This window comes from Athene cunicularia (genome assembly GCF_003259725.1).
Source record: "Athene cunicularia isolate RWA chromosome 1 unlocalized genomic scaffold, athCun1 chr1_part1, whole genome shotgun sequence".
Taxonomy (NCBI): domain Eukaryota; kingdom Metazoa; phylum Chordata; class Aves; order Strigiformes; family Strigidae; genus Athene; species Athene cunicularia.
The window spans coordinates 43163479-43187928 of record NW_020799091.1 but is presented as its reverse complement, the minus strand read 5'-3'; the positions used below and the strand labels follow the sequence as shown (position 1 = coordinate 43187928).

The window sequence follows — 24450 nt, the reverse complement described above, 5'->3', positions numbered from 1 at the left end:
AGAGGAGCAACAGTTTTCTCCCCAAGCTAAAAGGTTGGGGAGGATCTGCTGGCCAGCCATGCTCCAGTGGGGCATACGGTATTGCTGGTAGCTTTCTCTGACACCCATGATGGAAAGGGCCCAGTGTAATTTATGGAGGAAGCAATGATGTCCAGGACATTTGGCCTGCCATGTGGCATCTCGGACAAAAATTTTGGACTAAACTGTGGCTACTGCTACATGCTAAACACTCCCTTTATTCTCCAGAGTGCAGGGCCTGTGTTGTGTCTGTCTTCATGGAAGCAGACTTCGCACGTTGGCAGGTGGGGGGAAATGTGTGCCAGCCAGCTCCCTATGCTTTCAGCAGCTCATTTTCCTATTGGAACAGGTAAGGGCGAATTTGGAGTAAAATTTCAGTCACTGGTAAGCTGCTTGGCTATAACCATTCAACTCTCGTTTGCTTAGCAAATACAAAATAGTTACAATTTACATAAGAGATACAGGAAAATTTTGTCAGATGGCAAAATTATTCCCCTGACACTCTATTGATGTTCTTTTCAGCACTAGAGCTGATTAAAAACATGGTGTGACCTGAGACTTACTTTTTGATTATTTAAACTTTGATTTATTCCTTGGTAAAGGCAAAAGATGGGGGACCTGGAATGAAAACCTGACCTGATACTGTTCTCAGCAGCTCTTCATGTGATTTTTTTTTTTTTTTCCTCAAGTTTAATAATTTGAGGCAACAGCTCACCTAATAGTAAAGTTAACCTTTAAGTATTTATGTTTTAGTAAATTTGACCAATATAATATTTGTAGGACTATGAAAATTTTTTCATACATTCCGTTGCAATTTTTTTGAGGGGTGGCCAGCTATGTTAGTTTTCATTCTTCAAACTGTTCTCCAAACTTGAGGACAGTTGACATGAGAGCAGAAAACTGCTTTGGAAATTGAGTAGTACTTACTTGAAAGCACCTGAATTGTAACTGTGGTCAAGGAAAAGTGGCAGTCTAGGTCAATTACTAGGTTAGGTTTTTTTTTGTGGAAAAAGTAATGAATTTCCACTTGATAGCAGTCTTCACTACTTGTCAGTGCTTTAAAAACCCAGAGGAAACTACCAAGAGTTTATTTTACTATTATGCTTCATGAAGTGTTATGAAAAGTTTTTTTTTAAATTAATTGTAGTGTAATAGTAAATGCAGTGCGTGCTTTTTCCAAACTTACCCTTTCTTAATGTATTGGGTTTGCATGGCAGGGTTTTGGTAGCGGGGGGGCTGCAGGGGTGGCTTCTGTGAGAAGCTGCTGGAAGCTTCCCCCGTGTCCAACAGAGCCAATGCCAGCCGGCTCCATGACAGACCCACTGCTGGCCAAGGCTGAGCCCATCAGCAATGGTGGTAGCACCTCTGGGATAACATATTTAAAAAGGGGGAAAAGTTGCTGTTTAACTGGGGTCTCCTCTTCAGAGAAGAGGAATGAGAATATTTGAGAGCATCAACCCTGCTCTCACCAAGGTCAGTGAAGAAGGAGGGGCAGGAGGTGCTCCAGGCCCGGGAGCAGAGATTCCCCTGCAGCCCGCGGTGCAGCCCATGGTGAGGCAGCTGTGCCCCTGCAGCCATGGGGGGTAACGGGGGAGCAGATCTCCACCTGCAGCCCGGGGAGGAGCCCACACCAGAGCAGGTGGGTGCCCGAAGGAGGCTGTGACCCTCTGGGAATTCCGTGCTGGAGCAGGCTCCTGGCAGGCCCTGTGGGGGACCCATGCTGGAGCAGTCTGGTCCTCAAGGAAGTTCTGTGGAAGTGACCAATGCTGGAGCAGTTCACGAAGAGCTGCAGCCTGTGAGAAGGACTGCGATTGGAAAAGTTCATGGAGGACTGTCTCCTGTGGGAGGGACCCCACGCTGGAGCAGAGGAAGAGTATGAGGAGTCCTCTCTCTGAGGAGGAAGGAGCAGCAGAGACAACATGTGATAAATTGACCCCAGACCCCATTCCCCATCCTCCTGCATTGCTGGTGGGGAGGAGGGAGAGAAATTAGGAGTGAAGTTAAGATGAGGAAGAAGGGAGGGGTGGGATGAAGGTGTTTTAAGATTTTTGTTTCTCACTAATCTGCTCTGATTTAACTGTTAATAAATTAAACCAATTTCCTTAAGTCATGTCTGTTTTGCCCATGACAGCAATTGGTGAGTGATGCCTCTCTGCTCTTATCTGGACCCAGGAGCCTTTAGTTATATTTTCTCTTCCCTGTCCAGCTGAGGACAGGAGTGAAAGAGCAGCTTTGGTGGGCATATGGCATCCAGCCAGGGTTGACCCACCACACTTAAGGATACATGTCTCCTAAATGATTTTTGGTGCATTCTTTTTCTGTTGATTTTTTTGGGAGGGGATGGGGGGTAAGCAGGACTTAAGTATAAGGTCAGGAAAACCCACAAATAATACTTAACCAGTCCTTCAGTATTCACAAAAACCTTATCAAATATTCTGTGAATATTGTATTAGAAGGAAAACAATGAAGCCATTAGTGTTGATACAAGTTAAATGTATGGCTCAGTAATTACTGTTACTTGTAACATATTGTGTCTGAATTACATACTGTAGCAATGATCGGTAATTCTTTGTAGAGACAGCTGAAAGTGGCAAGAGCAGAGCTGATGTAATGGGATTTTACGCAGTCTAAGCTGACAGGGTTGCCTGCTGAGTCTGCGAAATAGCAGATTGGCCTCTAGTTGCCAATGCACTCAAAGCTCCTCTGTCACCTGGAAGCTGACCACATCTCTTTGGTTCTATTTATATTTGCTAAAACTAATTTAAAGCCAAACAAACCAAAAATAATTTAGAAACAAAACATGAGATCTTGGTTGTCTTCACTGAATATTGTCTGGACTTGAACTTTTTCCCTGGAGATAGATTTATAAAAATATGTAGCAAATTAAAATATAGCTACATCTTTAGGGATTTCTCTGCTTTACTTTTGGAAACCTGCTGTCTGCAGAATTAGTTTATGTGTTTTTTCTGAGGGATCTAGGCACAGGAATAGGAATTCAAGAAGCTTGTGTACTGGTAGCAGCAGGATACAGCCAGACATGGTCGGGTATATCAGATGAGGATCTCAGCAGGACAACACAAGCTGAAGACCAACCATTGCATGTGCTGCTCAGGCACTGGCAGCATTGAGTCACAGCTGCTGCTCAGGTCTGGTATCTACCTGGCATGCATGGTTGTAATAGGAGATCACACTCTGAAGCCCTCCTGGAAAGCGTAGAGCTGTGATGTCTCCATGATCAGTGGATGCCATGCAGATATGTGTCTGTGATACATATACCAATACCGAGACTGCGCTCCTCCCACAGCCTCTTACAGTGCAAGGTGATGTATGGAATATCATGTGCTGCACTTGGGTCCACCCTGAACTCTGTTTGGGGCTAACAAGCAGACTAGAGAGAGGTTTGTTGATCAGTGAGAAGCAACCTTGTTGTTAGCCTTAGTTAATTATTCTTCCCAGAAGTCCATTACTGTGGTGTTTTAAGCTTTTTTTAGATAAGACATAAACTGCAGCTTGTTTGTCCATATTGTTTGTCCAGGCTTTCACAAATACTGCATTCTCTCTCACTAAAGGAACTTCATCTTGAGTTGGAATGAACTCAAATCAACCCCACCCAGTTTCACATGAAAACAGTGTGAATTTTAAGGCTTCACTCTACTTTTTTCTTAAGAAATTGTTTTGGTTTTACTTGAAGCATCAATAAATGCAAATGATCCTTTTATTTCTAGGGAATTTGACTGGAAATTCAAGTTCAGAGTAAAATGCAGAACTACCAGAATCTCTGCATTCATTATGAACATTTCACACAGCTATAGACATAATTACATATGATGAAGATCTTATGGCAAGACATGGGCTGTTAACCCTGATTTCCTGGCAGAACTCCCAGCTGAGTGATTATCTTCTAGCCACATAAATTTAATTTTATTTTCTATCAGATAGTTGTTTCGTTCACTTTTTGGAATGAACTACTCTTATACTGTGGCAATGTTAACTGGTATGCTTCACCCTAGAGATAACTACATTTAAGTGACTAAGAAATCTCCTTGTAAGGTATATAAAGGACTTCTTTAGAAATTAAGGTCTTCGGGAGATTGAGGTAGTAGACAATTGAGCGATTCTTTCCTGTGAGAATTTGGAAAGAAGACATTTTCCTTGGCTTCCTCTCCCTATGGAGATAGTTATATTTGAGAAGAGATGGTAATCTTTCATTCTTCTATTATCCCTTGAAACAATGAGAAAAAACAATTTCAAACTTTGGAAATCTTATCTAGTCATATCCTTAAAAGGATCTGTCATATCTTCAGAAGCTTTGCCTTGAGTGGATCACTTCATATTTTTTTGACCTGAGGTGTTAAGCTGTCTGTTGCTTTTACTGATGGATAACTTCAGTATAGTAACGTAAGTAATGAGAATAATATAACTTCAGGTATTTATGTTCAGAAAAATCAACAAGGTAATCTTATTGCTAGGGCATATAAGTGGCGTAGGCTACTTCATGGTTAATTCAGTAATGTTTCTCAGATATCTGTATAAAAAAAAAACAAACAAAAAAAACCAAAAAACAACCTTAAAAATTTGGGTTTCTGAGCTATCAAGAACACTGTTTTCACAAAAATAACTCTATTTTGAAACCTTAAAATGAAAATATAATGATGAATTAAATTACTGCCTGTGCAGAAAACTTATGTAAAATTAACTAGAAGATGGAGCAGGGGAAGTTGTAAGTCATAGCTTTGAGACAGAAAGACTGCTTAAGGGCTGTTCTCTGCTCTTAGCTATTCAAATGTACTCCCCTTAAACTTGAAACTTTTTACTGTAGCTTGAATGTTGAATATGAGATTGCTTTTTCCCCAGCTGATACTACTTTTCTCAAAAATGAAAGTGTGTCATGTTAGAAGTTAAGTTTTCTGTACAGAAAAGTAAAGGAAGAGTTGAAATGAAGGAATGAAGTTGGACCTGGGAAGAAGGAAGAGATGAGGGGGAAGTGTTTTAGGTTTTGTCTTTGTTTCTCATCATCCAACTCTAATTGACAATAAATTAAATTATTTTTTCCCACATCAAGTCTGTTTTGCCTGAGATGGTACCTCGTAAGTGATCTTTCTGTCTTTATCTTGACCCATGACCTTTTCCAACTTATTTTCTTCCTCTGTCCTGTTGAGGAGCGTGAGAGCACCTGGGTGGGCATCTGGCAGCTAAGGTCAACCCACCAGTTACAAAGCATTGAATTGTCAGCTGGACGTTTTCAGTGTCTCATAGAGAAGTTCAGAACCATCAGTGGCTTTGTCTTGCCAGTGTGCAGCTCTTCAGCATGACTGAGTAAACCCATTACCTTCATTAGTGACAGCAGTAATTAGCATTATCCGCCTTGTTTCTGCATATCTCTTGCGTTCATGTGATGAAACGTGGAGGAGGCTGTCTTGCACAGGAACTTAAATGTTTATTAATCCATGCAGGAAATGTGAGATCTGGGTTCTGGATGCTCTGAAGCCTGAGCTCAATGCTTTCTTCTGGGGATTGCATGGGGTTGTGCTCATCACAGTTTGGTCAGGTCTGGGAAAGCATTGTTACATTTCTCATGCTGTAGTACTAAGCAGCTAGACATGAAAATCTTAGATAGTGGGAGAGCTGACAACTGTGGTGTGGAGAGTGCAGTTTCTGTCATCTTGTGCTTAGAAGAAATTATGGAGGGGGTTTAGGGGTGTCTTTGGTTGCGTCTCAGGACAGGAGGCTGGTTATGGCAGCAGCTCCCCTCTTAAAAGTTTGCAGCATGATTCTTAAATATATGGCTTGGCCAAAATACAACCTTGGCTACAAAACCGCAGCCATGGATGGAACCAAATTTCATAGTAGTTTAATTCAAAATTAAGTAAGCACTACAGGGTTTGGGGGGTGGGGGGGTGCCAGAATGAGATACAATTTTTTGTTTTGTTTTCTCTTCCTCTAAAGTAGCCAAAGATAATTTGATTAAAACTTGCAACAAAAAGTCATCTGCATGAAGAAGATGCCAGTTGTAGTTGCAGTGGTGCTGTACTGAAAATGTAGGCATTTTAGGAGCAGGGAGAGTGTTGTTAGTAGACTGATTGCCATAGCTTCTCAGGAGAAGAGCTTTTAAGGCCAAAAGCTTATCTGTTTTCTATAACAAATGCTCTAATAGCAGTTGCCCATACAGGCCTGGGTATGATTTGTGTTTTTAATTAATCTTTCAAGGGAATAAATGTCCAAAAGTTGATTAGTGAAAGGCTCCAGCGGATGGCACTGAGAAAGAGAGTTCTTTTAGGATGAGTTTGTTTATTGATCCAAGCAAACAAATGTTTTGGTAAGGTCAGTCAGTGTTTGGTTTGATTATATGCCCTGTTTAGGACATACATCTGCTATGTGTTTTACCTAGGTGGGTGACTGGAGTCCACCAGGTGGGTTGGGGCAGGAGGTAGGAGAATAGAGAAGGAAGGACTGTCACACAAATTCAGGTCACTTTAACCTGGGCAATGTTGGGAGCTGGAAGTTGGCTGCTGCATTTGATGGAGAGAGTTGAATGAGCCAGAAGGGGGCTGTGGCCTGAAAAATATGTTGGCTCAATACATCATATCAGCAATCTCTGCTGGTGGGTCTCCTGAGTGTCATCAATTAACGTGGGGTGCTGGAGCAGCCTGGCCTCACTCAGGTGTGGATGCTCCATCTGCCTGGCTGATGGGAAAGGCTCCCAGGGGAACTCAGTTCACACTCCCAGCCCCGGTGGGAAAGAGTCAAGCCCCTTTGCCTTAGATGATTGCCCACTGTATGCAAACCTCAGCAATTACATCCTATTTGCTGAATGGCTTTGAACATACTGTAGCATAAACGCTCGTTAGGGCAGGAGAGTGCAGTTTGGAAAGATCTGCTCTCTGGACGACCATTGGGCTAAACATGTCATCCATATGTAGAGCACACAGACTGGATCTACTCAACTGTTACCAGGTAGTGGTCCCCCAGGATATGTAACACAATGTCCTTCCAGTTATAAATGCAGAAGGGATCAGATAGCTTGGAAACAATCTACTCCTGTGATTATTGCTACTCTGAATTATAAATGACCCAAAAGCCAGAGCTATTCACTGCATTCGCTCTTCATACTAGCACTCAAAAGGCAGAGCACTGCTTTTAAGAAATATGATTTTAGAGAACAAAAGAGGAAGCAAGCTCTGTGAAAATTTAGTTAAATGTAAATGTGTTAAATGGTACATGAACTAGTCAGGTTTTCATGATTTATCAGTTTTAAACTTCAAAGGCTCTTGTTAGGTTGCATTTTTAAAACTAATGAGTTTATCACAGCCAGTGGGGAAAAATGGTTCAAGTATATCAGCTGTAAATTGGTACAAAGCACTAAAAGGGACATTAGCCTCTAATCAGATTCTAACAGTTCATTAAACCTGCCTTTCCTCCATGGCGCTTTGTCTTCCCCGCTCCTCCTGCCTGCACCTCCTGCTCTAGCCAGCCTTGTCCCTTCGTTCAGGCGGGTAAGACCTCCTCAGGGACACAAAGCAATATCAGCTCATCCTTCTTTGTCTATGAGCTAAACAGCCTAAGGGGTGCTTGATGATGGTATATTCCTGATCTTGCGGTAAAATTCAACTATGCTGCATATAAATAAAGAAGGAAGAGGGACCTCTCTGCTTACAAAATAGGTGCTGAGAGAGCCAGGAATGCCAGGGTGGCTCCTGCTCTTGGTCCACCCCAAACTACATCCAAACTGATGGAGCTCAGTGGCACCCAATATCTGCTTCTGATAAGTAAACAGTGCACCACCCTTGCTGGGAAGAGGGATATAAAGCCTGGAACAATTTCAGCTAGCTGTGTTGTGGCATCGGGGTCCCTCCTCTTTCCCTGCCTCATGCCTTGAATGCTGAATAAAGATCAAAAGCACAAAACAAAATGCTGCGAAGACACAGGAAAAACTTTTTTTTCCTTCTTCTTCCTGTTGTGTCAAGCTTAAAAATACAGTAGATACCCAGCAGTACCATAACATGGACTGGGGACATCTCAACAGATTGACTCATCTTCATTCACAAGTTTGAATGCAGAGGTGTTCTCCTGAAAATTACTTGTTTGATCTGAAATTATAACTTAAACATTTAGAGTTTTTTATGAACTATTTGAATCTACTTTTTAAGGGGAAAAAAAAAAAAAAAAGATTCCAGTTGTATTTGCTCTTGCATTTGCTTATCAGCTTTCCCGTCAAGTTCCTGCCTGCCCTCTAGTATCAAACCACAGCTCTGTGTGCTGTAATACATGGGGTTCAAAGTGAGGGCAAATGGGATTTCAAGCAGGTTATTTGCTCTGTCTGTGGCACCGTGTTGGAGCATGGTCGTATCAGTTTCCCTGCTTTTCAGTATGTTATTTAAATTACAATAAAGGAGTATGCAAAAATAAACACTTGCTGCAATATTTATATCCCCGAAAATGAAGATCCTGGGATGAGGTGAATTAATTGGAAAAGAAGAAAGTGTTTAAAGTAATGTACATTTTTAAAGCGTGTTTTGGAAGCTCCATTAGGACAGACTATTTTTCTTAAAATGCCCCTGAAGCAGTCATCGTAAGAAACTGGTCTATGAGCATGTTCCTTATAAATAACAGCACCATGGAGCACTGAACAGATCTGCTGCCTGTGAAACACAGGGAAGGTGTTTTTTCCATTACAGTATGGCTCTTGAGGACTACTAGGTAACGATTAGAGCAGAGGTGAGTTTCCAGTCTTAAGTGCTGCCTTCCAGACAGGACTGCAGATAAGCGACTCATTCACAGCCATTTACTTATAAGTGATACCTGCTGTAGTTTAGCAATTTGAAAAACAGCTGTGACATCTTCCTATTTCTGTACAGCTGACCAAGGTGTCTGGATTTGTAGGTCAGATTGAGGGATAAAATGTCTTTTATGCTTTCCATGTTTTACAAACTGAATGGCAACTGAAGGGGCTAGCTTTCAAACACCAGCCTTGAGCCTTGGTTGGAATAGAAAATTGACTCAGGTGGGAGGTAGTGTTTGAATTGAAGGCACAAGAGGTTGTTTTGCATGTCTGTGTAAACTGCTCCAGCAACAGTGGGATGATACATTCAAAGCAGGGATGTTGATTCAGGGAAGTACAATTCTGCACATCTCGCTTCACATTGAAGCTCTCAGCATATGTTGCCCATTTCTACAAGGACAACGCATGTTTTTAGCATGCTTTTTTAATTTCTTTTGTGTCAGAGGTGAATGCATGGGGATTTTCAGTGACAAACAGTGATAACTTTACAAGATAATGAACTATATAAAAATCTGAGGTGGTGTTGATGTGTGTTAATTTATGGGGTGCGTGTGTACAGGCCTTCACTATAACATCTGAATTCAAATGTATGCTTTCTCTAGGTAATAGAGAAGTACAAATGTTTTGACTGAAATCAAATATACCTAAGTATGCTGCCAAAAACTGGAATCTATTTGACTTCACTGCTCTCCTTTCCAGGTCTAAAGCAATGAATTTATATATGTGCACCTACGTGATTAATTTCAAATTAAAAAGTACTAGTTGGAGATTATTTTCCCTTGTTGCTTACAAAGACTTACTTGTCTTTTAAGGATAACTGAAAGTATAATTTACTATTTTAACAGTAGTAGTAACTTGGTAGCTACTCCTTGAAATGCATATTGCCTCTTCATTGTCTTAATTTCCACTAAAAGAAACTTATTTCTGCAATATAGTAGAAAGAAACCGGTGTTTTCATCATATTTTTTTATTAACCTTGTCCTTTTTTGCCTTAGGATATCAGCGCCTTTGAGAACAGAATGTTAATGCTTGATGGGATGCCGGCAGTCAGAGTCAAAACAGAGCTGCTGGAATCCGAGCAAGGGGTAAGCAGAGATTTCTGTGTGGCCTTGCTCTGCAGCACACTGGTGGCCCTTCCTGAGCTTCTCTTTGGTTAGCTGTCCTTCCTGTTGTATTGTCATTTTATTTTCTACGTTTTTGTTCATTTCTGCTGTTTTGGAGCTCATTTTCCTGGGAGACGTACCAGTGTGCATCTAGTCTCATCTGCCAGGAGCAAAAGCAACTCTTGTGGAAGACTTACTGAAGTTATCTGGGATAGCCGAGATGCTGCTGTTGTGATTTTACAATTACAAAAAGGTGCAGTTTAGAAAAATCATAAAGAAGAACGGGTTATAGTAAAGAAGTGGAATTCTTATGTCTGAAAAGCCCACACATATCTTTGCTATTTTGCCTTCTTGGGATATTTGCCTTCCTGTGATTGTTTCATCCTTTGTATGCTTGTCCTGCTCCATTTTCTGTTTGTGCTGTCTTTCAGGTGGAATACACTTGTTTATCATTACGATAAGAAGGCTAGAAGTTTTGGGTGGTTAAAGCTGATACCACGTCAACTGCTGAATACAAGTCAGATCACGAATAGGATTTTGAATTTTTGGCAGAACAAGTGTTTGACATAGGAGTGGTAGATTTTAGGAAAATGGAAGGATACATTTTTTTAATGTATTAAGGGTATTTTCTTAGTTGTGTAGTAATAATTACATCAGGGATTGTAGATTACTATGAGGGCACCTGTGTTTAATGGATTTATGAATCTTTATTTTCTTGTGTGCATCTTAACATTAACCCAAAGAATCCAAGCGACTTTACTGCTCTGAAGACACATGCCCTTAACAAGCACAGAACATAACAGTAGCAGCAACACTTGCCACGTAGGGATAGGCTTTTACCTCCTTCTGTTAGTTGGCGTTTTTTCCTTCCTGCTAATTTCTCAATTATTTAATTGAGAATTTAAATGATATGGAAGAGGGAATTAACTTTCAGGATGACTTAATGTGAAAGACTTGCAAGGAGATATCAGCTGTTCAGGATGTTTTTGAGGCTTTAAGCTTGAGAGAAAAAAACCTTGGCATTTGATGGAGGTTTTGCTCATCTCACTGCCTTCTTGAGAGCAAGTACCCTCAGAAAATACTCCAATACAGCACAGTTTAAAGGAACATAAAAGTCGGACTATTGTATGAGCCACAATGATGGAAAGACAGATCCATTAGTGGTAATTTTTAGTACCTTCTGGATGCTTTGCATTAGGTCTCTATATGTAGTATAAACTTTTCTTTATATTGTTCAGAAGACAAATGTTTTATTGGTATTTGCCTTTGTCTAGTTTAAAATAAATTCTATGCATGCTGCATGTTGCGGGGACCTTTATGAAGAATGCTTCCTTTAGCAATGTGTGATTTGATTCTGGAAGACCTATTTGGTGTCTTAGGAACTGGAAGGAAATGAACAATTTATATAGTTTTTTTAATTTCCTTAGGGTTTTTTTAATAAAATTTTTACGGACTTCTGTGTAAGCAGAAAATGATGTAATCTTTTTCTTTTCCAGTGACTGAGCCATTGGACAAAGAGCTTGGTTTGATTTGGGATTTTATGTGCTTGGTACTAATTAAGTAGTGTCTGGTCAAGAGTCTCTGGCACCTTTATGACTCTTCATTAGGGAACAATCAATAAATACAGAATGAATTCTCCAGTTCACTAACAGAGGAGCTAGCCATTAGGATGGCAGTTTTCCAGCAAACAGCTTAAACTCAAAAGAGAAAGGTGGTTGAAACAGATGTTTAGCATGTGCTTCAGAGACTGTTTTGAATATGTAGATGTTGGTAGACATAACAGGGACAAGTGCTTGAAGGATGTGATTACCGAAAACAGCCAATGGAGCTGTTTGAGAAGATGAATATCATAACTGGGAAGCATGGAGTGGGAACTAAAGTGTGATCCAAGTAATATGAATTTGAAATTACGATGTCTGTGGTGTTACAGTACCCAGAGTCCCTAGAGTTGCACCTCTATTGCAGCGTATGTGTTTACAGGGAGATGTGATTTCTACTTTGAAAATTCGCAAACTAAGACAGAATTTTGAAGGTAGTGACCAAGGCTTCATCACTTAGGATGCTGAACACCAGGCAAGACTGGGCAAACTTTTCCAAAACCCCTAAGAAGACAGCTGGATTTTTTGCTGTTCCTGCTTGATAACTGCTATTGGCTCTAGGTTTGCTGCAAGGGCAAAAGTAAGACATGGTTTAAGGGTTATGAAAAGAAAGTTTCATCCGTGTTTAGAGGATCCTTCAGGCTGTGTCGGTTGCGGAGGAGTGAAACCAAAAGTCGGGAGCACCAGTGGCCAATCGACCAGGGTGGTGAGTGCTGAGCAATCAGACCAGAGAGCACTGTGTTGCCATGCCTCGCTAATGAGGCTTTGGAGAAGCTGGCATGATATCATCTGATCTTATGTCTGAGAAGGACTATGGGACCACTTTGAATTGTCTCCTGTTAAGTCTGAGCCCATATTTTAAATAAACATCATCTTGATTTTTAAAAGTTATCATGTTGAAGAACCTCCCACAGCTGTGCTAGTGGATACCTGGTTTTGTTGTGAAAGCATGTGCCTGATTTTTAATCTGAATTTATCTAGTATCAGCTTCTAGCCCTTGCCAGTGGCAGCAGAAAAATCCCCTTGTGGTGCTGTGTGACAGTCTCGTACAGCCAGGCCCCAAAAGGGCTAAGCAGTACACCAGTTCTTTTGAGCTTGTGACTAGGGGAGAGGTGGGCAGGATTTAGGAGCTACAGCCTGCATTGGTGCACTGAAGGCAAACTGTTACCAACCCAGGTTTAAAAGACACTGAGTTCAAACTAGATGATTGTGGGAGCATGGGATTTAAGCAGCCCATAAAGGAGACATGCCTTATGAGATATAGGTTAGTAGGCAAGTATGGAACAAAGAAGTATTTACAAGGGAAATGAATTTACTCTTTGCTTTGGAAAAAGTTAAAACAATTCTGCTTTGTTTTATTGTCACCAATTTAGAATAGTTTAATGATTTTTAGAAGGCCATCAGCATTAGCAAGAACAGATGCTTATTTTTCCAGTGCACTACTGTCCTTAATTTTGCACAGGAAATTTAATGCAGTCTATTGTTCGAGGCTTCAAGAAGACACAGTGCTGCTTTAATGACTTTATCACAAATGAAAAAAAAGACATTACATAAAAGATATCGCATTGCCCTTTAACAAGGCTTCGTTATTATCTCCCCTACTGTGGAACAGGAGCTAGCATTGCTAATAAATTGTTAGAATTACTTCAGAAATGTGAATTTGCTTATCATTTAATATCCTCCAGTGACCTACAGCTTTAGATCTTTTGGTCTGCAGTAAAATTTTTTGTATGTCAGTAACCAGCGTCAGAGAAGGATGTGAAGAAGGTGGTCCCTCCTCATGTAGGTGGGGTACTTCAGCAGGAAAAAATATTCATTCTTTGGCTGTGTCAGTTGAAAAGTAATACTCCTCACTGTAAAAACATGCAGAGACTGGATTAATTTAAATGATAATACAGACTGGGCAGTGGATTTGTTAGCTCATGGCTGCTATCAAGAAGTTAGGACGGACAGTGTGAAGTCTGAAAGTCTTGCTGGTCATTGCAGGATGTGGCCCAGTTTCTAAAAACTGGTAAACGTGTCAGACACATGAAGTTACACATTCTCAAGTATTTGCAGAGTTGGGCTGTAAGCTTTTGTTAAAAGGAGATATGAATGTGGGACTTATGTCCCACAATTAATCTTCAAATACAGAGAATAATGAACCTCTAATTTTCATCAGCCTTTTTCTTTCCAGATCTACAATCTCATCCATTTCTGTGCCTGTATTTTGCCCCCTCAAATCATTATTTGAAGATTCTGTATTTTATTCTGAATTCATCTCCTAATTCTGCTTGATCCATCTCCATTCTCATGCCTTATAATGGCGGAATTATGAGAAGAATGACTACCATGACAAAACCATTTAACAAGCCAATATTGTTCTCCGTGTCTTTTATCTCCAGCCAAATTATCTTGCTGTCTCGTGTCTGAAGAACGCTGTCCATGCTTATGTTGTTATATACATCAACGCGTTCTACCTCTGCCTGGGTTATAGTGACAGAAATCTATTTCATTTTCAAAGATTTCCAAAAATACCTATTGAAATTCAGTTGAGAGTAGTCTCAATAGCAAAGCTTGCACCTTGTCTGTATGGGGAACTGTTTCATGTTGATTCATTCAGCTTATGTATATTCTTTGTATTATTAGAAGGAAAAGCAGTTCTAGTATTTGCTGATGTAATTTATGAATCTCTACTTCATTGAATTTTTTTTCTGAATTACTTCATGTTTAGAACACCTGCTTTGGGGAAACAGACGTCAGAGGGACAGTGAACATGTACCAATCTGTTCTGCAAAGAAACTCTCCTTTCTTAGTTTCTTCATCTTTCAATAGATGATACTTGAGGAGTGTTATTGAGGTGTTAGAAACACAGTTCATTAGTTGCTTTACAGTGCCATAAATATATGGCATTCATCAGAAAGAGATCAAGATCTGATCACAAAGACCAGTAAGGACATAACCTACAGGGCATGGTGCAAAGTCATGGTGCAAAGTGAGACGTACCCAAGGAGATACAGCTGTATTCTCTGAGCGCTGCTGAAGGATATGCTTGCAACTCAGAAGGGTGCACCACAGCTACATTAGTTGAATTAATTAAGCCAAGTGAAGCACCAGAAGCTGATAAGTACTGTGAGTGCTGTTTCATGTTGAAGCTCACATGAACAGTAAAAGGTAGCCAGCTCCTACAACTTTGCTCTCAACCTGACATTCCTGATATATCCATTGCCAGTGACTGAATGACATTGGGGAGAGTTGAGTCAACTGATCACTGATCTAAGAAAGCCCAACCCGGTAGGTGGAAGGAATGGCTGTATACATCCTGCAGCGACACTGTTAGGAAATCGTGGATATCTTCTGTCCTATGGAGAGGGGAAGGGTGGGAGGAAGACTGTGGGTGCTGCTTTTGACAAAGGCCTGTGGTTAGAGCTGTTTAACCGTATCTGAAACTGCATCCTGAGACACCTTTACTGCTTCTGGGACACAAACTACCTTCTTTGGGCATGTCTCTGCGCTGGTGCCTTGCCAAATACTGAGTATTTACAGTGTTGCACATGTTCCTTACTCCTTTTGAAGTCAGCCCTCATATAGAATAAAGAGCTAAGAGGTTTTTGTGCCATGGTTGTAGATGTGGTTTATTTATTTGGGATTGTTTTCCCCAGGGATCAGACATAAAAGTGCAATAGAAAGGTAATAGATTTAAGACTAATAGGAAATGATAGCTTAACCAGCTCAGTCAGCACACACTCACTGTCACGCTTGCCAGGCAGTCTTTTTGCCAAGTTAACTGAGTTTACAGATAGAAAATGCAGGTGGGGTTGTAAGATTTATGATGCTGTCTGAAATTCTCAGTAAGAGAAGGATCCTAGATCCTCTGAGACTTAATTTACTGACCTCTGTCTGCCATTGCTTTTCTTTCCTAGGCAGTTAAGTTGGCTGTTATAGAGCACTGCAGGGAATGTACTCCTTATTCTGTCTGGTATCGTTTGTTGTATGTGTGGTAGGAACAGGGAGATTTTCAGTTGTGGGTGAAGACTTCCGTGCGCTAGGCACTACATAAATAAAGGGTGATCCTGGATATCTTGGCTTAATTATTCAGAAGTTGTGTTTACACACTGTTTTAATGGGCATCTTCAGATAATAATGATCATATCCATTAGGAATGTAGTAGCAAGTCTGGAAGGAGTGAAGCAGAGAAAGATATCTGCTCCAAGCAGCTTTTGTTTAGCTAGCAGTGCCATACCAGAAAGAGGTTTCCCATATCTGTAATGATAGAAGAACAGCAAAAAGATGATTTCATTTACTAAAAGATTAGATTTTATGAGAATGGATTTGGTAGAGGAGAAGCATAATATTTTATCTGCAAGACTGGAAAGAGTTTCAAAGAGAATGTGTGATATTACCCAGAAATTAGCATAATTTAATATTATTACAATTCTGTAGAAAAATTATAGTTACACAATAAATCTTGTGTTAAATACATGAATTGGTAAGTTTTGTGTGTTTATGGGCAGAAAAATAATGCTAGATTTGGGAGAGGGAAAGTCAAGCCTTTGATTTGAGTGTAGTGCTGAAGTGCATTGTGAGATTATAGTTTGGTTGCCTTCTGTCCCCAGTCAATTATTTTGTGAGCTCACCTTGAAGCCAGTACACTTTTTTGATGATGTATGACCTCTCAACTTGCTTTGCTACCAGAGCTTATGATGGGAATCTCATGGAAGATTTATTCAGCTGAGAAGCTCTAGCCATAAAGAAAAGCAAGCATGGTACATGCAAGCTGTATATCTGTCAATTACTGTGTGTTTCTAAATCCATGTTTTGGGTTGAAAATTGATTGTTCTATAAAGATGTGAAAGGTCAACATTTCCTTTACTGCATTAAAAAATAGTTGAAAATATTAAAAAAACTGTAAGAAAAATATTCAACCATCCTAATATCTGCACTTAGGTCGTTCTCCCCGATAAGCCCAATTCCAATGAATTTTGTTTTTCTTTTGGGAATCCAGTATCCACAGTTTAACTATAATTTTGTCTAGTTTGCAATCCAGATTGAGGAACCAGTGAGGTACTGATTTTTGCTCTTTGCATCCTGCCAAAAAGGTATTAACACTATAGTCATAGGAACACAGAGCATGCCATATATCAGCTGTTATACAGCACTGTAGTCTAAAATCTGTATTGAAACTCAACACAGGTCTCTGTGTTTCGTGTCACAGCGCAACACAATTCTAAGATGCAGTAATGTGAGTTTTAGACTTCATTCAAAACAGTTACTGGCATCTAAAGAGCAGTTACTCTTCTGATCTGCTGACTTACCTGTTAGGGCATCTGAAGTTTAATCCAGGTTGCAACCGCAGTGAAATTCAGTAGGTTCCAAGCAAACGTAGTCCCTCTGTTCCTATGGAGAAACTGATGAAGGTGAGCTAGGTAATCCTGCTTTTATTGTCAAGAAAGGTACTGTGAATTACCTCACATTTACCTCTTGTCTGTGATTATGTATATAGATGGGAAGTGCAGACCTGCTGATACACAGTAACTTCTTCATGGTTCAGAGTTCCTTATTTAAAATGTTTTCCATTGAAACGTCCCAATGAAATAGTTGTGAATCACAAAATCTTTAAATTATTTTGCTAGGAGAAAAGTTAATCATTATGTGTCATCTTGTTCTACTCACTGGTGAGTTTAATGCATTTTTTTTTTTTTTTAAAGTTAATTACGATGATCTGTATTTTGTTGAATGGGGCACGTTGGTATGTTCAGAATGGAAGAGAAATGGAAGTGACTGGGCTCTCGTCCCTTCCATTTGTTTTGACTCAGAGTGAAGTCAGATCTTTGTGTTCCTGATTTTAGTTTGAATAATCGCTATGCTTTATTTCTTTAAGGACACTGAGATACTTGAAGTGAGAATTACTGTCTAAGTGTGTGTTGTTATATTATTATTATATACTGGCTAGCTTAGGAAAAATAAGCATAAGCAAATATAATTTAATAATTTACAGTGTCACAGAACACTTCAGCAATGTGAGACAAATGCCACTGTGTTATGATAGTACCAAAATTATTTTAATCTTTGTTGTTTGTTATGAGAAGGGATTACTTCTGTTTTCACTTGTTTGTTGATGGTCTCTTAAATCTTCTTTTTGAGGTTGCCTTATAAATAGTCTTTTTAATGTATATTTTACTCTTCTTCTGTATCCTGCTGGGAAGTACTGAGAGTGCTCTATATTTTTTTAGCATTATTGGCTTTTTTTCCTTATTTCTCCCTGTGGAGATGAGCCCTGACATAAAGAACTTTAAGGATCCTGTTTTCTTGATATTTTATTTTTATTTTAAATCCCCTATCTTCATGCCATCCCCCCCTTTGTTTCACACTGGGCAGATGAGTTTTTAATAAATGGTTATTTAAGGGGCATCTGCTTACACAGACGTCCTTTTATAAATGTCGTTATTGCTTGATTGCATCACTTAAACACACCAGAATATCATAAGAACCAGGCAAAAAAGCCAACAGCAACAAAAGTTTGTCCTCCCCTGCCTGCACAGTTCGCTGCCCGTGCTTGGCATTGCCCAAGGATGGAGTCTGGGCAGACAAGGACCTCGAGGCCCGTGGCAGCTCCACACAGGACACCCCTGTGATGGTGCCCCAGCTAGTTGGGGTGGGCAAGGAGCAAGGGGCTGTCAGAGGAGGAGAGGCTCTGGATGTGCAATAGAGGGAGAACTGCAGGTCTTCTTGAGTGAGGCTTGTTCACAGAAAGACTCATGTCAGACTAGCCTCCCCAGCCCCGTGTCCTCTAGATGCCTCCACACCCCTTCTTCCCTGGGTGACACAAGCCACGTGGGTGTCACCTGCATTCCGCCTCCTTAGGCAGCCCTGGTGGCATTTGTAGCCCATTTCCTGCTTTTGTAATTTACACTAGAGATCAATATTGATATTAAGACACTGACTTTGATCTTCATCTGTGATGCTGTGTGTGGAGTTTATGTCATTGTGGTAGGTGAGTTACTGGAAATTCCCTAGCAGTTGTGTCAGTTTGTCCTTGGAAGACAGCAGCATCACCATCTGCTGTCTGGGTTATGGATAAGCTAATTTATGTTTGTAATATTGTAGGTACCCTTTCATGACATTTACCACTTTTTTTTAATAGCTTTTTGCCGGATAGATGGTTTGGACACAGCCTGGTTGTGTTCTGGCTTGGTAGTTCTCAAGTACTGTGTGCCTGGTGGCTCTGAATGTTTTCTTGTCCTCTTTGCTGGATTTCTCTGGTGGTTTTGCTCTGTTAATGATGAACAGCAGCTGGTTTTGAATAGGAATAAACTGATAAAAGACCAACTGTGGATTTCTGTTTTGCATTGTGAAAGAGGGAATTCTTGTTGAGGAGGGACAACTGTTGACTGAGGTAGGAAAGGTATGATTGGGTACTATTAGCGTTATCAAATGCTTCACCGTGGGTGAATCCATGCTGACTGTTCCCAGGCACCTTCTCCTCCTTCACCATGCCCAGATTGTCTGTTCCCAGAGGACTTGCTCTTTGATTTTTCTGTGGACCAAAGAGAAGCCAACTGGTCTGCAGTGCCCCAGATCACCCTTCTGGATTTCTCTGAAGAGAAGTGCTCCATTTGCTTTCTAGTCATCAGGGATCTCCCATGGTCTCCAGGACCTTTGAAGCATGGCAGAGAAGGGTGCTGCAAGGATGTTGTCCAGCTGTCCCAATGTCTGTGCATGTAGGCACGTGGGTCCCATGGACTTGTTGGTAATCCCCAGGATTTGGTCCTCATTCATGACTGGTGGTTCTTCACCGTGCACTCTGTCTCTAAGCATGAAGGCTATGCTGCTGAAGGCAGTGGAGTACCTTGGCCTTACTGATACTGACTGTCAGTAACTCGTTCTGCTACCTTGTCCAGCATTTTACTGCTGATGTAGAGGTAGAAGTTCTTGTTGCCTCTGATACTCCCTGCAAGTCTGAACTCCACCTGAGCTTTGGCTTTCCTGACACCACTCCTGTGTGCCTGTGTGGTATTTCTGTGTTCATCCTTTGTAGCATGTCCCTGCTTGCTGCTTCTGCTATATGTACTACCTTTTTGCACTGGAGCTCTACCATGTGTTCCATGTTTGCCACATTGGTCTCCTGATACTTCTTCCTTTTCTCATTAGTGGGATGCCCTGGTCTTGAATTTTGATGTTGTCTGTAAAGATCTTCCAGTTTTTCTGTGCTCTTTAGCCCTTTTAGAGCTACTGCCCGTGAGACCCCACTTAGTTCCCTGAAAACTTCTGCTCTCCTATAGTCAAGGGTCTAGATCAATCTGGACTAGTTTTCTATTACTGTCTTTCTTTCCTCACTCTCATCACAGTCTCAAACTCCATTACTTAAAGGTCATCACACCAAAGCTGTCACTGATTGCCACAGCTCCAAACTGTTCTTCCTTCCACACTTTGGGACTTTGAGAATGCCTGAGCGACTACTGTGGATCAGATGAAAGGTGGTTCTCACCCATACAATGGCAGCTCATAGCATGTGCCTAGAGAAAGTGCAAGCATACAGCAATACTACCCTGGTACACATTCCAGTATCTGTCAGTGTTCACATTGGGAACCACGTGAACAGATTCTGACCTTTAGTATTGCAGGTTGTCACTGCTCTGAGCTCCACAGAGAATTTCCTGATAACCAGAGGTTGTAGTGTTAGTTTTGACCTGCAAAACCTTAAAATATCTTGCACCTGCCTGCTGCCATCCTGAGACTACAATAAGAGCTTAAGATTTAATGATATAGATGGCAGTGGCAAAGAGAGCATTTCCTGTGATAGACTCTTGATTTATTTTCCCATTAGTCATAGCAGAACAGAGTTGTGGATTTTTAGGGAGTCTGTGTGATGAGGTTTCTGGGGAGGGCAGAAGCTGTGGTCTTGAGAAAAGTGACATGCAAAAGACTTTTTATTCCTTTGGCTACTGGATATTGTGGGAACAATGCTGTGTAATAACTTCACATGACTATAAACCTTATGTTTAATAGGGTACTTAAGGTTTGTATATGAATATGTTGTTCTATTGTTGAATAAAAAGCAGATAAAGCACTAACATCATTAACAGCTTTCAACAAAAAAAGCCCCCCTGTGGTAGTAGTAGTGGTCTGGGCTGTGATTTTTTAAATTTTTTTTTTTTTTTTAATGGTAGAACACTGGTTTGGGAATTCTTCAGTGGTTGTGCTAGTTCAGACATGTGCAGTGATGTGCTCTAAACCAGAAAAAGAGAGGAAAAAAAAACCCCTAGAACACCTTAAAGAGTTTTTCTCTCTAAATTCTGGTTACTTCACAGATTCAGGTTAGGGGGAGTAGGTATAAACTGATTACAGTGTTAGATCTGCAACGTCCACAGTTCTGTGTGGTCTACAAGTTGAAACATGCTGTTGAAACGTGTTGCGGAAAACATTATTGATTGCAGGACAGAAAACTTCAAAAATAATAAATAGAAATAGAAGGCAAAACTATTCCAGTTGGTTTCTGAATAGTATTCATTTTTACAGGATAAACTAAAAAAATCTAGAGTGGAAAGGTAAGTATTACTTACCTCTGCTCTTGGAAAACAGTTCATAATTTGACTTACTGAAGCTGGAGTTTTCTTCCTTTGTTGCTATACTTGTTAGTTTTCATGAATGGATTTAGGCTGAATGGCTTGTCTGAAACATGAAATACACTTAATTTTTCTTTCCTGAATAACCATTCAGAGTATTGATGGGATAAAGTGGTAATTTAAGACAGCTGTTAGCATAAAATAAATACGCATGTTGTTAGTATTGAATACACAAGCATTAATTTTTTTCCTGGTTTAAAATTCCATAAATGCTTCTAGCCTACCCATGAGTACTACTTGAGTTTCATTCCACTTTCACTGCCTAGATTGAGACCTTCCTGTTGTCAGGAAAGGATAAAACATTTATCGAAGGCTGAACAGTAAAATAACTGTCTTATCTAGAAACTTGTTAGCTTTAAATGGATTGTGCAGAAATGCAGCTTCCCATAAATTAATATTTGCAGGTTCCTGCCTGCAAACCCCAAGTTAAAAAGAAACAAATGGTGCTCAAATTAAAGTAAATCCAAGTCACACATGTGGAATATGAGGTACCTGATCCACAGTGGAAAGCGTGATGTGGGATTGATCTTGAAAGGTAGTGAATATTCAGTATCCAGCAGAGAATGCAAATATCTGCTTAGTTTTTAAGAACAGGAGTCCTGCTGCCTACTCATGGCACTGGCTTGGGGCCAGGGTACCATGCAGGAATCTTAGATCCATAAAACCTTCTACTATAATTTCTAGAACCATTGAGGTGTATAAAATCCTTAAAATAATTGGAAGAAATCAACTAGATTAAATTTCCTCACTTTTTAAGGCAGAGTAATGTATTACATGTCAGGTGTGATGGTTGTTCTTAATTTTATTTTAACTCTGCTATTAAACTAATCCATTTCCAGTACATCCTACAGCAAGAGATGTTTTTGTGAAGAAATGAATTTTAAATATTCCTTATGGACTAATTTTGTTCCTGTCAAATGGAGGGATGTTGTGAAGTGTGTATGAGACAAGGTTTATTGTTGATTGTCTACCTTGATTTTTTTTTTTAGTATGTTCCTTGGTTCTATTCTAGAACCATATAACTTCTGGGTTTTGTTGTTATCCAGTAGTTAACGGTGAGTGCAAATTACATCAGCCATTGGAGTGCATGCTATGCTAAAAATACTTTGTTTAAAAATTTTGCATGTAGTATCATTGGATGGATTTGCCCTACTCATTTTAAAATAAAGGAAAAATGCTTTTCTCCTAAACTGTAATTTTTTTCATCTAAAAGATGTGTGACATAGATCAGTAACTGAGCCCTGACCGCTTCTCCTGTACATTTGGGAGTTAGGCTTTACATTGAGCATGTGTTCCTGAACTGCAGCTCAGTCCCCAGGTCCACTGCAGAATGTGTTTGCCAGGGAACAAGAGGACTGTGCACACCTATGGATGCCAAATGTAATTTAATTAATTGCCTGTGTGAAGGAGTTTGGGTATGGCAGTAATGGCATGAAAGTGTGGAGAGGAACTGGTGATGCTCGCAGTCCTTGAGAGCTGAAAGGACGCGCAAGGATAGAAATTCAGGGTGGGATTATGTTGCCCTGCTAACCAATTTCTCTAATGGGAGGAGACTGGTAATGAATAACTGCTGGGTGGGAATTTTAAAAGGAAAATATGCCCTGTGAAAAAACAAAAAGTTATATTTTAGATAATCGACCTTCACCCCATTCCTATGAAACCCTGCACTCCAGTCTCTCTTGTTGGAGCTTTCTGCTGTCCTGTACAAGAGCCTGCTGTGCCCATCTGCCGGGGCTGGAGAGTGCTTGCCTGCAGTGTGGTGATGGGTGCCATTGCCCAGCCCACAGCTGCAGGCTGACCGCAGCCCTGCGTGGATCCTTCCTCCAGCAGCTGTGAAAGTCAGTTGAGGGTTTCACATCTGTCTCCCCTAGTAACTGTTTTGAATCTTCCCTTTAAATCACTGACTAGCATATTTACTTTTTGTCTTCTTTGTCCCTTCTAACACAGTGTGAAAAGGCTGAGGAGAACAACTTCCAACACTGGCATTACTTAGAAATTTACTTACAGAATTATTTCTAAACCCTGATTAGCAGGGTGTCCTAAAAGTTGGACATGTGCTATTTGGGTTTTGTCTGCAGCTCTGTAAAACCTTCTGACTTAAAAAAGGAGGAAAAAAAGCTTCGCTGAGCTTTTTGGTTTTATCTGAAACGCTGAATTTTTGTTTTACTCATGCATTGCAGGAATTAACAGTGCAAGGCAGTTGCATTGATTTACCTCCATTGCCCTTAAAGTTGTGCTTTTGGTCATGACATGTGGATGAAAGATGTGGTTTAGGCTTTGCTGTGCAGTTTGCAGGTGCTAAAGGACTGGACAAGGCAGGCATCTTGACTCCAGCAAAGGACAGTTAAGTGACATATGAAATAACAGAACTGCAAGACAGCACAGTGTGCCCTGGTTAGGATGATACAGAGATTTCCCTACAACCCTGTTTTTCTGATGGAATCTGCTGCTGTTTATTTTTTAAAGCTGTGTTTCTGAGCATATGGGATAACACATGCAAGAGGACGGCAGTTTTCAATCACTGTGGAGAGCTATGTCTGCAACTCATCCTTTCTAGTCCCTGTGTAGCCTTTGCTTTTCTGGTAATGGAGTACATCCACCTTTTGAGCCACACAAGGACTTACAGGATCAAGGCCTTTCTTTATGATGGCAATGTATCTGCATGCTAGAAATCTTGGGAGCCTGTCATAAAAAAAAAAAAAAAAAAGTGCAGTGACACAGATCTGTTAAGATTTATTGCATCATTATCTCATATGAAACAGTAAGATTGTCCTGGCATGACTGAGCAAAAACAATGGTGTGAGAGTATCATTATTTATGTTGACGCCCTGCTGATTGCCCCTAGACATTTCCATGAGCCAAAGCATCCCCAGTAGCGAGGTCTTCTGTTTCACATAGTTTGAAAGATAGTAATTTCAAGGAGGGAAGCTTGATCCACATCATGTTTCCTTCTTCAGTGTATTCCATAGATGGGATGTGTTCATCTGTGAGTTAGTGAGACTCTGTAAGTGGCAACAGTTTCTCCTCCTGGCTTCTGTTTGCTTCTGTAAAACCTGACAGAAAAACCCCTGAGCAGATGACTTGCAAGTTTACACTGAAGAAACATAAAGTCCAATACCTCTCCTTATAGACCTGGAGGAAAAACAGACTGCACACAATATATTCCCTCTCTTCTGAGTGTGACAAACCAGCAGTTACTGCTGTCTGCAGAAAACAACAGGAGACTGCACAGCTCAAGCTCAGGATACAATCCATGACATAATTCTGTTTGGCCTAAAGTCATAGGATTAGTTTTGGGGGAGCATTATTAATGAGTAATAATACAGTGTTAATGTAATCTTAATATC

General features: G+C 40.4%; 1 protein-coding gene across 4 annotated transcripts in view; it reads left to right on the top strand.

Annotated features, from left to right (window-relative positions):
* Positions 1-24450, top strand: part of KLF12 (Kruppel like factor 12) — a 187532-nt gene that overhangs the window by 29832 nt on the left and 133250 nt on the right. For 3 of the 4 annotated variants that reach the window (XM_026843460.1, XM_026843432.1, XM_026843440.1), the window contains exon 3: positions 9793-9882. In XM_026843460.1, the coding sequence (XP_026699261.1) occupies positions 9793-9882 (90 nt within the window). Of the gene's footprint in view, positions 1-9405; positions 9497-9792; positions 9883-24450 lie in introns of those variants that run through there. The other variant, XM_026843449.1, reaches the window with a different exon arrangement.